General features: G+C 41.1%; 1 protein-coding gene across 2 annotated transcripts in view; it reads left to right on the top strand.

The window, feature by feature from the left end:
• The window catches only part of dlg3 (discs, large homolog 3), a 100,404-nt gene that overhangs the window by 2,192 nt on the left and 82,737 nt on the right, over positions 1 to 15,475 (top strand). For both annotated transcript variants that reach the window (XM_012969140.3, XM_004916825.4), the window contains exons 3-4: positions 1,725 to 1,822; positions 2,948 to 3,085. In XM_012969140.3, coding sequence (XP_012824594.1) covers positions 1,725 to 1,822; positions 2,948 to 3,085 — 236 coding nt within the window. The remainder of the gene's footprint in view (positions 1 to 1,724; positions 1,823 to 2,947; positions 3,086 to 15,475) is intronic.

Raw genomic sequence — 15,475 nt, 5'->3', positions numbered from 1 at the left:
ACAAGCAAAACCCTTTGACAGTAAAGAGAATATTTACTAAATAAAAAAAGCATTTTGCACAATAGACATACCGTTCTACAGTAGCTTTACAACTACGGATGCACCGAATCCAGGATTCAGCTCGGAGTCCACTTCCCACAATGCCTTGCATGCTCTGCAGTTAGCAGACCAGTAAAGAAGCAGGCAAGGTCATTTTGGGAATTGGCTGGAGAAGAGCTGGTTACTGCTACATTGTCTCCACAGTCAGGGCAAGCCATGCAGAGAACTGGCCAGACAGATATGGCTTTTACTGGAGATTTACACATAACTATAAAGATAATAACAATAAATGTATACTGGCAAGATGTCTAGAATAGGGATGCACCGAATCCAGGATTTCATGCATCCCTAGTTTAGAATACTAATTTCTTTCCCTATGCAACATTTTATTTTTTTAATTATTTAGTTCTCCTTTAAGTGAATTAGGAAATGTGATCTGCTGACAGCTTAGTACAGAAGAAATGGGGGCACAGCACACAAATGCTGACAAGCTAAGACTATTAAAGGCCTACTTTAGTCTGTGACACTGGCATGCAGAAGCATGGAACACCATTCAATGATTGTATTAAAAACCAGCTCTGATGAACTGAATGCACAGTTCCCACAGCAACAAGACCTTAATCTGAAGCTGTTGTACCAGCACAGGAGACAAAAAGAAAGTAGTGCTGCAATATAGACGATCAAGTTTGAAGTATATGTACAGTATGTATGTATTTGCCTTACTCTTTCTCTGTTCCTTCAAGGTCATTTGTTCTAGATGTACTCTTAGTTAATTTAACAAAGCGCACAAATACATAGGGTAATCGTATGCCTATGTTACACCCACGTATTGCACAAGGTGCACCCATCTGCGCACAGATTACTAGCCAATGCAAATGTTACAGCTAATTATACTGGGCCTATCACTCAAGGTATGAAACTTCTCTAGCCAACAAAGCCTTTGTTTTTGCTTATATAGCAAGAAGTGCATTCCTTTACCCCACAAACAACCTTTCCATCAGATATAGATGTCCTTTTATAGTCTCACCCAATTCCAAAGAATTGTCTAACTCTAAAGACAGAAGCATAAAACTAAATTAAAAGGAATGCGGTTTTAAGGCAAAAGGGGTAATTTACTACCTCCCTGGATGTAGCTAAAGTTCTCATTCCAAAAGCACTTGCATCAGAGAGCAGGTGGTAAGGTGCTGACTACAGAATATCTCAGCCTGTTTTATAAATATACAACACAGGGCTTGACAAATGAAATACGTTGTACAAATGAAATACGTTGTACTTGCAGTCCAGAAATAGCTTAATAGAGTTTATCCTCTAGGTTCCTTTACCCAAAGTGCAAAAACCGAAGTGCAAGCAGTGTGCAAAGCCAACCCAGGCTATGGTCAACAGCAATGCATATACAAGGGGCAGGAGTTGGACAATATATTATCTTCCTATGGGATCGCTATAGCCCCAACAGTGTTTATTCAGAAAACAATTCATGCTTATTAGTACTTAAAATAAAAATAAGCTGGGATACTGCAATACATGAAATATCATAACCCCCCTTTCTGTCCTATATATATAATGAGTTCTTATAAGAGACACAGAGATTTACACAGCCATGTCTGGTCAGTGACAGTCATATACAGTAAGTGACAATCTTTGCCATACTCACTGTTATGTAACTAGCTGTATTATATATATTACAGACATACAAGAGTGTTATGAAGTCATGCTGCATTGTACACCGTCTGCAGCCACTGAGCACTCACAAATGGAGCCCTACAAAAGCCAACAAAGCCTGCAGGTAATGGAACGCACATGGCTATTGTAGCCCACATTTCTGTTGAGAAAGGGATTATAAAAACATTATAAAAACCTTCTCCCTATACAATGCCTTCAAAAGTCAATTCTGGACAACTGAAAAAGAGAATAAATAATAAAATAAGGTGATAACACTGAAACAAGACATGTATATAAACTGTGTGTGGCAATAGTGAGCTATGAACTAGAAATCATGTCTGCAGTGGTGGTTGTGACGTCACAGGGGCGGGATGTGGGGCGTGCAAACCGTGCAGGGAGTTTTGACCGGAAAACCGGGCTGGGAGTTTTGACCAATTTTGGCAGGTGGCAACCCTAGTGCAAAGTAAAAAAAAAAAGACACAATCTGCTATTTTTTTGCACTTTGCACACTGCCTTTCTATTGATATACAAATTAAGGGAGCACTCACCGGCTTAGTTCCATATTAGCAGTGCCCCGTGCATACACATCAAGAGACGCCCCCGATCCAGGCGTGATCAATTGCAGAAAGGTTGTAGTTGTTAGATGGAGCACGCAGGGCTGCTTATTCAGTAAAAATATATCCTTTATTTGATCAATCCATTAAAAACATGTAGAAAAACACTGGGGGGTTGTTTTTCTACATGTTTTTAATGGATTGATCAAATAAAGGATATATTTTTTACTGAATAAGCAGCCCTGCGTGCTCCATCTAACAACTACAACCTTTCCACACTGCCTTTCTGCCTGCATTCACCATCACTGTATTCATAAAGGGTGAAGGGAGGCAAATAGATCTCCTGCCCCCCTACCCACCCTGTAATGTGTGCATCATTCAGGGGTGTCAGCAGTTGCAGGCTGCAATGGGGCCCTATACTCACTGCATGCCATAAGTACAGGGCTGGCCTGTGCCTACCAATGGTACTCTCTGCCCCCAATTCTAAATTTTTTTTAATCTGGTGCAAACTGCAGAACACAATCAGGCGGTAGAATTGCTCTAGTGCCCCTTAGTGCTGTTGCACTTCTTCCCCGGGTCATGTTAAATGATCCAGATGCATCAATAACATGCACTCTATCTGATTTAAACTGCAGAGATGAGCAAAGACTTGAAGCAATGTAAAGTATTCTGAGCCAACTCTATTTTTCTTGTAGGATACCGAGAATTCCCAGACTAAGGGACAGATGACAAGTGGCCTAGAAATTCAGTGTGTGCGTGTAATGGCAAGGACGACTGAGCAAAGGAAGAGCGCTCTCACTCTGCTGAGCCCTTTGCACACAATCCTGCCCAAGGTCAGAATACAGAGAGTACTATTTATCAGCTTCTTTGTGGTCTTGGCAGGAATAGCAGGTGGAAAAGGTATGGTGGTATGTTGGCTGGCTTTTCTCCAGTTTTTAACCTTTGGGTCATAACTTAGAAATGGATCTTTATGATTCCCTTTTAAAGGGGAAGAATGTGGTTGGTTACTGGGTGGGTGCCAGTTTGTTAGGTACCTACTGATTACAGTTGGCTTAGTGCCATCAAAGGCTTTTGCTGAACGATGCCTCAGCATGGGGTACAATTCTAACTAGCACCATGTAACCATCTTGCTCCTTTTTCGTGGCATCTTTGTTGCAGCTCTTGGCTGTGTGCTTGCACAGTAGAGCAGAAGTCTAGCTTTACACATAAGCTGTACTTACTGCACATGTGCACAGCCCGGAGCCACAGCAAAGATCATGGCCATAGAAAACAAGGTTGTGTGGTGGCTAGAATAGTGTCAATTGTTTTTTTTACTTATTTCCTGGTATTTACATAGCATCAACACATTTCTGTGGTGCTTTACAGAGATTGTACATCATTTCCTGCACCAGTAGAGCTTACAATCTATGTTCCCTATCACATTCTTACACAGCATGGCCACTTAACCTGCCTGTACACACACACGGGGAGAACATACAAGCTCCACACATAAGTGTCTTGGCTGGAAATCAACCTCAAGACCCCAGTGTGGCAAGGCAGCAGTGCTACCCACTAAGGCACCGTGCTGCCGATTATAATCACTTACCAAAAACTGCACTCCTCCAACAGTGAATAACCCTTTCCTTGTCCTTTAATAAAGAGCCATTTCCTCTCCTTCAACGGACAACAGAGGGAGTAATTCCGTAAATAAATTGTAGGTTGGAAATGAGTAAATAATAGTCTTGATCTGTTTTCTGTCTGAGCTTAAGTATCACTAGCAAAGTTTTTGCAAGATTAAAGGGGAACTATGACTACCATAGCAAAAATGAATAAAAGCTTCATAGCATGTAAATGAGACCATTTCTAAAAATAATCAGTTCAGTATTCTCAATAAATCAAGTTACTCTATCCCCCAGGCAGCAATCTGTCTCTACATGCAGCCTTGTGTTAGAGTCATTTTTTAGAGATGTATCTAAGCTGAGACTCTGCCAGAAAACAACTCCATCCCCAAGCTGCATGCAAAGAGAAAGATTTCCAAGAAATGGGTAGGTCAGATTAACTTTATTACTAAATATACTGATTATATTTCTTTCATATCTCTATGAGATTAAGCTTGTGTTAGATTTTTGCTTTCCAGATAGTTCCCTTTTAAAACTTACAACCGCACAGGAAGAAAAGTGAGTGTGTGTGTGACAGCAGGGAGACTCATACTGTACAATGTACAACCACTTACACACAAATGTAAAAGCTTTACTCTCACATTGCCTGTCAGTCACACCACACCAGCGGACAATCAATGTTTTAGATTAAGCCACCAAATCAAATGTATAGAGATGGATCGAAGGTTGAATATAATAATTATTCATCTCTTGTTTTCAACCTCACCCGTGTAATCATGTAAGTATTATGTGCCTAACACAGCCAGCCCTCCTTTAGCCTCCTACACTAGCGCGGTTACCTTAGCCTTTACTAGTGCAAATTCCCATCACCTCTCTGACGCATGCCAGCACCCTTTTCTCTCCTGCTAGCTAGCAGCCCACAAGCACATATAGGCTACATCTGCACATGACAAATCAGCTCACAATTCCATTTACTATTCTTAATGTTAATGCCACCCATCACTAAGGTTCAGGAATATTTGGATAGGAAGCATATACAGGTAGTTAATAAATAACAAGGTTTTGTATAATGCAAGATCTTGTCTTTCCAAGCGTGCTAATATTCTTTGGTATATGAAAATGGGGTCAGTGTATCCATGTTCTGATACAATGAATGCAATGGGAACTGCAGATGTACAGGCAGCGTATTACAAACATAAAGAACTAATTAGATGGCATTTATTTTGGCAACCGCTGACCCTCACCAACTGCAAGCGTCCAATGCTCTATACAGCCCCATTTACATAACAAAGTGATATAAATATCTCCTTTTTGCCATCACAATCGGCATGTATCTACTTTAGCATTTCCACTACTCAGTCTATGAGAGTAAAACTCCCAATATGTGCCCAACTCTACCCTATTTAACCCCCACCCTTGTAGAGGTAAAGCCCATTCCATACAAAGTCAGTGGTATTTACTAGCTGGTTGGTCAGCTTTGCATTCTGTTTTCTTCAGTACAGTTTGGTAGGTTTATAAAAATTCCCCTAAACCCAGAGATGCTAAAACATTGGATCGTTTTCATTAAAAAAAATGTTTGTATATATATTGTTAGTCAGTCCCTAAGCTCAGGTACCAGTCAGTAGGCCAGAACACATGTTGTGAGATAGCAGAACATAAGATCAGGAGTTAATGGGGGCAATTGCAGAAGTACAGATCTTCACTGCTAAAACATAGGGCTTATTTAGTTCCACAAGAGCAGTTGCGGGCCTGCAAGGTATTTGCATAAAAAAAAGTCCTTACTGTCTTCTATTCTGGATCAAGTGCTGCTACGCAGGGGAACCCTGGGGATATCACTGCGTCCTGACCAGGCGGTAGCTCCAGGGTTCCCTTCATGACCAGCGTCAATAAACGCAGCACACTTGTGAATGAAGAATGGGGCGCAGATGTCACTCATATACTGAACTCCAGAAATTAAACCAGGTGGATTTCTAGGCAATCACATATGACAAAATACATGGGCAGTTGTATCAATTCTGGTAAACTGGACATAACTGTGTCAGCCGCAGAGCAACTGCATCAGGCATGTCGCCCCTAGAATTTTGGGGGAAAAAATGCTGCATTGTGGGGAAAAAAACCCATAACAATTGCACTGGAAGTTGTGCTTACTGTACTAGCGTATGTAAATGAGCCCTAAGGGATAGCATTTATACCCTACTTTGCTCTGGAGACAACAGAACATTGACATTTGTGCAACCAACTAGTACCTGGTTAATGCCTTCTGCATCTTCATATCTTGTGTTTACGTAAAAGATGGCAAATCTACCCAATATTAATTTCAACGGGGCAAAATCTACCTGCCATTATTATGTTATTTAGTAACCTCACAGGGCTCAGACATCAGCTCACTTCTGACATAAATAAATCATAGCCTAGTGGCTCATTAGACTCATTAGCAAACCAATAGCACAAGCTGCTCTGGCATGTGTAAGTCTGACAGAGAAAGAAAGCCATATAACAGCCCCTGCTCTAAATACTGGAACTCTTTCTCTGAATGATCACAACCAGTTTATATAATTACAGGATTCCTAAATCAATTATCCATCTTCTTTCTTCCCCTTATTTATTCCTCATTCCCTACCTACCCTCCATCTCTTAATTTCCCTTTATGTCATGCCTTCATCTCATTGCTCATTCCTGTGTCACTGCTTTGCCCTCCCTCCTTCCATTTCCTCTGTATTCTGAGCAGCTGCTCTGCCTCTGCCTCTCTTCTGCATATTGAACTGAGCTCCCCTCTCTGGATATAAATAGTCCCCCTGGGGGAGGAGATTCAAAATGATGCCCACAAGAGGCATCTAAGCAGCATAAAGTCACCACTGTGAAGAACTCATGTCCTTCCTATCGCTCTCCAGCTGTTACTGAAATACCTGCTGTTAGAGGATGCTGGGATTTGTAGTCCTGCGGCTATCTATAGCAAGAAGGCTGTACTACACAGTAAATGTGTGACAGCAGTATGTGAAATACGTATATAATGTTCTTATAGCTACAGTGGGTGGAACATTGCTCAGTGCCAAGGCAAACGATGTGTGCGTACGATCTATTAGGACAAGCGGGTTATACACGCACTGGCCCTTTAACGCTTTCGAGTAGCTCCTCTAGAGGGAGAGACGGAGTTCCTTGCTGATTGGCGGGGGGGGGATTCCTTGCCTTCCCATTGGCTGGGATTCAGCCAACGCTGCTTTAATAAGGGGGCGGTACATGTGCTTTTATGGCTGGCGGAAGCGGTGACCGGCCGCTGATTGGCTGAAACGTATGACTTGCGCAGGGGGAAGCGAGGTGACCGCTCAAGGATACTGAATGAATGGTGGAACGTCCTTTAAGGCTGCCCACACAGTATTTGTAATACAGGACGGTGTATTTGTCATTTGTAGCAATTTTCTTTTGCGGGTAACGTCCTCAATTGGGGGCTTGACGAAATGTGTTATAAAACACCGTGTTCGCAGAGAAGGGTCTGTCCCGGGTTTTGGTAACGCTTGGCGTGCTTACATGTAGGGGGTGGGAGAATTTCCTCCAAGGTTTCACTGTGGTTTATCGCCTATGCAGTGTGCTGGCAGCCGGACTTATATGATTTAGAGACAACAAAGGGGTAGGGTTACCTGATGTTTTAAAAATTTAGGGACACAAATAAAGAGGAAAAAGGAAAGCAGATTTTGCTAATTCGAGTCCTTCAGACCGATTTGGCAGCTGATCTGCTCATGTATGGGTACCCTGATGGGCCTACCCCACCGATTTCTACCCTAAAATTGGCCAGGTATTGATCAGGCAGGTTTGATTTTCACATTGGATAAAGAGCTGCATCAGCTTTTTGATGTGGTCCCTGGTCCAATGGCGCCTATGGGGCCCAATGATTAGCCCAATATCACCTACCTTAGGTGGGCATATTAGGAGAAGATGTGCTTTTTTGTGACCTCGCCAAATGAGTGGATCATGTGAATGGCCACCTTAATAAATGCAGGTTACAGGGCCTTTGTCATTAAATTGCAATTGGTGCTGCCCTTCAAGCAGGGTTTTCTAGACCTGTCTGACTATGCAAGTGAACTGGTAAAATCCTAGATTAGGGGCAAGCTGCTGACCATGTATGGCTGTCATCTGGAAGCAATGTTTTATTGGGGTGAGTGATAAGGATTTTATTTGAGGCCACTCTCTGTTTAGACACAAGGGGATACGGTATATACCAACTGGCATACTCAACCCTTTTTGGTTTATAAAGCCATTCCTGACCCAAGCTGGACCTGTGTTTACAGTCCCAAGCCTAAGCCTCTTTCCTCTTTGCTCTCCTGGTAATTGACCCCTTGTTCCTGCTTTTACTTGTTTGCTGCCTGGCCTGGCTCCAAGTCTGTTCTTGCCCACAATTCTATCTGACCCTTTCCCATAATGTACTTTGGATCAGTCTCTGCAATGTTCAGGTTACCTTTTTGGTCCGCAGCTATTCTGGTGCCTCCAAAAGCATGTTGGTGAAGACCCCTGCCCGTCCTAAGCTGTCCCAGAGTTCCTGTCATAACAATTGCTGAGCTTAAAATGCCATAAAATCACTTAGATCAATAAAATTAAAGAACTAAATACGATACAGAGGGATTAGTGGTCAAATGACTTTATCCAGTGTTTACACTTTGGCTGCTTTTATGCAAAACAATTGGTATACACACACTTTTTGTTGCCTGTCAGAGTGCAAAAGTTAGTTATATAAACTAAAAAAAGAAGGCAAAAGAGTAAAGCCTGTTTAGGTGTTTATCTCACGTGTTGATTGATCAGCCCATTTAAAGTTCTCTATTCATCCATTAAACAACCCTTAAAGGTGTTTAACCACCCCCCCCATATTATGTGCATATCATAGGTGATCAAAACTGGATTGAGAGATGTCTGCATGTACTTGGCTTAGAAAAGTCCCTAATAAATATTGACAGGTTGTCATGAACATATGGAATTAAATACCCAAGGCTCATAGCTCCTGTTGTGAATGAAGGCATGCTGTCCATTTGTTTTACTGTTCCTTGTTTTACTAAGTAGGGTTTGATTGAATCGTTCTGCAGTTTAGTCAGTCTGGTGTGTGTGTACAGTGGTGTGAAAAACTATTTGCCCCCTTCCTGATTTCTTATTCTTTTGCATGTTTGTCACACAAAATGTTTCTGATCATCAAACACATTTAACTATTAGTCAAAGATAACACAAGTAAACACAAAATGCAGTTTTTAAATGAGGGTTTTTATTATTTAGGGAGAAAAAAAATCCAAACCTACATGGCCCTGTGTGAAAAAGTAATTGCCCCCTGAACCTAATAACTGGTTGGGCCACCCTTAGCAGCAATAACTGCAATCAAGCGTTTGCGATAACTTGCAACGAGTCTTTTACAGCGCTCTGGAGGAATTTTGGCCCACTCATCTTTGCAGAATTGTTGTAATTACGCTTTATTTGAGGGTTTTCTAGCATGAACCGCCTTTTTAAGGTCATGCCACAACATCTCAATAGGATTCAGGTCAGGACTTTGACTTTGGCCACTCCAAAGTCTTCATTTTGTTTTTCTTCAGCCATTCAGAGGTGGATTTGCTGGTGTGTTTTGGGTCATTGTCCTGCTGCAGCACCCAAGATCGTTTCAGCTTGAGTTGACGAACAGATGGCCGGACATTCTCCTTCAGGATTTTTTGGTAGACCGTAGAATTCATGGTTCCATCTATCACAGCAAGCCTTCCAGGTCCTGAAGCAGCAAAACAACCCCAGACCATCACACTACCACCACCATATTTTACTGTTGGTATGATGTTCTTTTTCTGAAATGCTGTGTTACTTTTACGTCAGATGTAACGGGACACGCACCTTCCAAAAAGTTCAACTTTTGTCTCGTCGGTCCACAAGGTATTTTCCCAAAAGTCTTGGCAATCATTGAGATGTTTTTTAGCAAAATTGAGACGAGCCATAATGTTCTTTTTGCTTAAAAGTGGTTTGCACCTTGGAAATCTGCCATGCAGGCCGTTTTTGCCCAGTCTCTTTCTTATGGTGGAGCTGTGAACACTGACCTTAATTGAGGCAAGTGAGGCCTGCAGTTCTTTAGATGTTGTCCTGGGGTCTTTTGTGGCCTCTCGGATGAGTTATCTCTGCGCTCTTGGGGTAATTTTGGTCGGCCGGCCACTCCTGGGAAGGTTCACCACTGTTCCATGTTTTTGCCATTTGTGGATAATGGCTCTCACTGTGGTTCGCTGGAGTCCCAAAGCTTTAGAAATGGCTTTATAACCTTTACCAGACTGATAGATCTCAATTACTTTTGTTCTCATTTGTTCCTGAATTTCTTTGGATCTTGGCATGATGTCTAGCTTTTGAGGTGCTTTTGGTCTACTTCTCTGTGTCAGGTAGCTCCTATTTAAGTGATTTCTTGATTGAAACAGGTGTGGCAGTAATCAGGCCTGGGGGTGACTACAGAAATTGAACTCAGGTGTGATAAACCACAGTTAAGTTATTTTTTAACAAGAGGGGCAATCACTTTTTCACACAGGGCCATGCAGATTTGGAGTTGTTTTTCTCCCTTAATAACGTAAACCTTCATTTAAAAACTGCATTTTGTGTTCAATTATGTTATCTTTGACTAATAGTTAACGGTTTTTGGTAAGCAGAAACATTTAAGTGTGACAAACATGCAAAAGAATAAGAAATCAGGAAGGGGGCAAATAGTTTTTCACATCACTGTATGTATGTGTGTGTGTGTATATATATATATATATATATATATATATATATATATATATATATATATATATATATATATATACAGGTCCTTTTCAAAAAATTAGCATATTGTGATAAAGTTCATTATTTTCTGTAATGTACTGATAAACATTAGACTTTCATATATTTTAGATTCATTACACACAACTGAAGTAGTTCAAGCCTTTTCTTGTTTTAATATTGATGATTGTGGCATACAGCTCATGAAAACCCAAAATTCCTATCTCAAAAAATTAGCATATTTCATCCGCCCAATAAAAGAAAAGTGTTTTTAATACAAAAAAAGTCAACCTTCAAATAATTATGTTCAGTTATGCACTCAATACTTGGTCGGGAATCCTTTTGCAGAAATGACTGCTTCAATGTGGCATGGCATGGAGGCAATCAGCCTGTGGCACTGCTCAGGTGTTATGGAGGCCCAGGATGCTTCAATAGCGGCCTTAAGCTCATCCAGAGTGTTGGGTCTTGTGTCTCTCAACTTTCTCTTCACAATATCCCACAGATTCTCTATGGGGTTCAGGTCAGGAGAGTTGGCAGGCCAATTGAGCACAGTAATACCATGGTCAGTAAACCATTTACCAGTGGTTTTGGCACTGTGAGCAGGTGCCAGGTCATGCTGAAAAATGAAATCTTCATCTCCATAAAGCTTTTCAGCAGATGGAAGCATGAAGTGCTCCAAAATCTCCTGATAGCTAGCTGCATTGACCCTGCCCTTGATAAAACACAGTGGACCAACACCAGCAGCTGACATGGCACCCCAGACCATCACTGACTGTGGGTACTTGACACTGGACTTCAGGCATTTTGGCATTTCCCTCTCCCCAGTCTTCCTCCAGACTCTGGCACCTTGATTTCCGAATGACATACTTTGGACCACTGAGCAACAGTCCAGTGCTGCTTCTCTGTAGCCCAGGTCAGGCGCTTCTGCCGCTGTTTCTGGTTCAAAAGTGGCTTGACCTGGGGAATGCAGCACCTGTAGCCCATTTCCTGCACACGCCTGTACACGGTGGCTCTGGATGTTTCTACTCCAGACTCAGTCCACTGCTTCTGCAGGTCCCCCAAGGTCAGGAATCGGTCCTTCTCCACAATCTTCCTCAGGGCCCAGTCACCTCTTCTCGTTGTGCAGCGTTTTCTGCCACACTTTTTCCTTCCCACAGACTTCCCACTGAGGTGCCTTGATACAGCACTCTGGGAACAGCCTATTTGTTCAGAAATTTCTTTTTGTGTCTTACCCTCTTGCTTGAGGGTGTCAATCATGGCCTTCTGGACAGCAGTCAGGTCGGCAGTCTTACCCATGATTGCGGTTTTGAGTAATGAACCAGGCTGGGAGTTTTTAAAAGCCTCAGGAATCTTTTGCAGGTTTTTAGAGTTAATTTGTTGATTCAGATGATTAGGTTAATAGCTCGTTTAGAGAACCTTTTCATGATATGCTAATTTTTTGAGATAGGAATTTTGGGTTTTCATGAGCTGTATGCCACAATCATCAATATTAAAACAAGAAAAGGCTTGAACTACTTCAGTTGTGTGTAATGAATCTAAAATATATGAAAGTCTAATGTTTATCAGTACATTACAGAAAATAATGAACTTTATCACAATATGCTAATTTTTTGAAAAGGACCTGTATATATATAGAATGTATGTATAGGTATATATATATGTATGTATAGGTATTCCCTTCTCTATACTCAACTTTGTATTAACTTTGTAAAATTTGTTTGTGGGGGCACCCTATAATATTGATTAAACCATTCATGATTTCTTGAATTGAAGGCATGATTTACTGAACTGAAGTTTAGCCTCAAGACTCTATGGGAGTTATGTAAAAAAAAAAAAAGGCACTAAAGGTCTGGTCACCTATTTGAAAGCAAACATCTTATTGGTTGCTATGGGTTAATGCTACTGGGCAAACTTAGTGCCTTTTATTACATATGGGTGTATATATTCCACAACTTTTTTTTACCAAGGGTAATTTTCTGCAAGGTGGGCTGCCATCTTTCCCCAGTTTCCTCGGTTTCCCCTGTGCCTTAGTATTTTGTGATTGTGATTTGCCAAGGGTAATTTTCAGCAAGGTGGGCTGCCATCTTTCCCCAGTTTCCTTGGTATCCCCTGTGCCTTAGTATTTTTTTTTTTGTATTTATACACAATAAGGAACTTTTCAGATAAGGCACATAAGATACATGGGAAGAAGGGGAAAGATTATGGTAGTTACCTTGCAGAAAACTACCCAGGGCCACTGCCAGAGCTGGGCCCATTTTAAGACACAGCCTTTCATGTAGGAATTACCAATTTCACTACTTAATGATGATTTTAAAGATGTGACATCAAATTCCATCAGCTAGTTACCTAGTACTCCTGTATTATACTAAACGTTGCATGTCCCAGCAGTCACTTGCCACCAAGTACATATGTTTATGGGCAGCACTGCAAACTTTTTACATAAAAAAAACCTTTATTAGATACATTGGCTAAGACCATGGATGCCACGTGGCAGGGGAAGTTTCATGCAGGTTGTTTTGATCGACACTCCTTGTAGTAGAACTGAAATCTCCCACCACAGGTTGCACAGGGGCCATGATTGTGCTGGTGTGATGTTGCCCTTAGAAATTATTTTACCATCAAGTTCAACCTATACTTCTAGTAGATCCAGAAGAAGGCAAAAAAATACTTCTGAAGCCTCATCAATTTGCCTCAGAAGGAGAAGAAATTCTTTCCTGATTCCAAGAGCTATCTGCCATAACCCTGTATTCTCTCACTTGCTAAAAATTCAAACCTACCTAATTAACAAACCAGTATCCATATCATTTTGTAAACTTTTATCAGTATAAGTGTGGCCAGCTTAAGTCAGGGTATGGGCATGTCATGCACATGAGTTGTCCTGTCCATATACACTGATTTAACCCAAGTTCCTCTGGTAAGTTACCTGCCTACTTACTGTCCTCATTGCAATGGCCTGCCATGTTTATACTGTGTGTCATGACCCATTTTACGTTATAATTTGTGTTGGTTTTCCCTTCCATTTTTACAGTACAGTTAGTAGCACTTTGGGGGGAATTCAGAAAAATGTCAGTAAAGGAAAATGTTGTAAAAATGTCATAAAAAAATGTAATTTATGCGCCTACTTATCCTTGGACCAATTTTCCATCATTGTTCTGCCTCTGCAATTTTCAGACTGGCTAACAACATTTTTACAGACATTTTTTACCCCAAAATGTCTCCACCATAACAAAAATGTTGGGGAAAGATATCATTAGGTTAATTTGGCTTAAGTCTGCATAAAGGAAATTTGTTACCATGTATACAACACTTTTTAAAATTTGGTGGCATTACAACAAATCCATAAAGTTAGAAGATACCTTCTGTGAATTTGTTGTGTTTATGACATTTCAACAATTTGGTGACAGACACTTTGAGAACTGTGTACTTACTGACACTTTTGTGAATTCCCTCTTTGTGTTTTCCCTGCTGTAAATGGCCAAATGAGTCAATCTGTCACCTCTAGATCAATATGCTGATTTTACAAAGGATTGTGTTAAGAAGCATAATATAACTGAATTACGTAGTGTTTGAAACAACCAGTCAGATGTGCTGACAGTTGTAGTTTAGCAGGAGCTTTTTAGCTTTCTTCCCTAGTAATAACTGGCATCAGGCAGACATTTTAATCAGCCAGGTAGCAACTCTAGAGGAGATGAGCAGACAAAAGGTTACAACAGATTGTTTTGCAGGAGCAAATTAATTTGCAAACGCGGCAAGAGGGATATGCATTTTATATATACTGCATTAAAGCTTATGAGCCAGGTCCTATTCTGATTATCCAGGTCCTGGCAATGTGTATATTCTGGCAAATGCCAGAGGGGCTGCTGTAAGATGCCACAGTCACTATTTAATGGGCTGGTGGGGGCTATCTGAGCCTCTGTGTACTTGGAATGGTAGGGCCTATTTTGAAGCACAGTCCTTTGGTTATCCCACTCCTTACCCAAGTAGTTCTAATGCATTTTGACACAACAGTATCGCTGTATAAGGAATGTTATGATTTTTATATTAATATATGTTAGTTGCTGTCAATCAGTTTAAAAAAAAAAAAAATGACCATGCACTTTACATTGGCATGCAAAAACGTGTATATGAGAGGAATGCATGCATAATGTCCCTATATCCAAAAGAGCGGGGGCAATAACTTTTTCTCCTGAAACCCTGATGTTTATGACAGTTGAGTTATCGGACTATGCAAAGTGCCGTCCTTGTTTTGACATGGATATGAGACGCACAAAACTTTCAAAACTGAACTGGAGTCTGAAATGCTTTTTGTGAAGACAAGGAATATTGTTCAAGGGACTGTATGTAGTGTGCATGGATGTACAGTAAATATGTAGGGTTCTCAAGAGGGCTGTCCGGGTCAAAACCTCCTACCCGGTTTTCCAAATTAGGAAAATCGGGCAGGACTGAGATCGATGCCATAGCCCCGCCCAATGATGTAGCAGCCCCGCCTCCTCCCTGCCCACAATGTCACAGAACCGCCTCTGCCTTGTTTCCGTGATGTCACTGCCCATCCCCAGTAGAGGTGGCAACCATAATGTGTATACAGTTATGGGACCTGTTATCCAGAATGCTCGGGACCTGGACTTTTTCAGATAAAGGGTCTTTCCCTAATTTGGATCTCCATGCCTTGTCTGCTAACAAAAATCATTTAAACATAATATAAACCCAAAAGGATTGTTTTTGCCCAATAAGGGTCCATTATATCTTAGTTGGGATCAAGTACAAGGTACTGTTTTATAATTACAGAGAAAAAAAATATATGTTTGAAATTATTTCATTAAAATTGAGTCTATGGGAGATGACCTTCCTGTAATTTGGAACCTTCTGGATAAC

This window comes from Xenopus tropicalis, chromosome 8 (assembly GCF_000004195.4).
Source record: "Xenopus tropicalis strain Nigerian chromosome 8, UCB_Xtro_10.0, whole genome shotgun sequence".
Lineage (NCBI taxonomy): Eukaryota > Metazoa > Chordata > Amphibia > Anura > Pipidae > Xenopus > Xenopus tropicalis.
The sequence above is the reverse complement of the archived record's forward strand: the minus strand, read 5'-3'. Positions and strand labels throughout refer to the sequence as shown.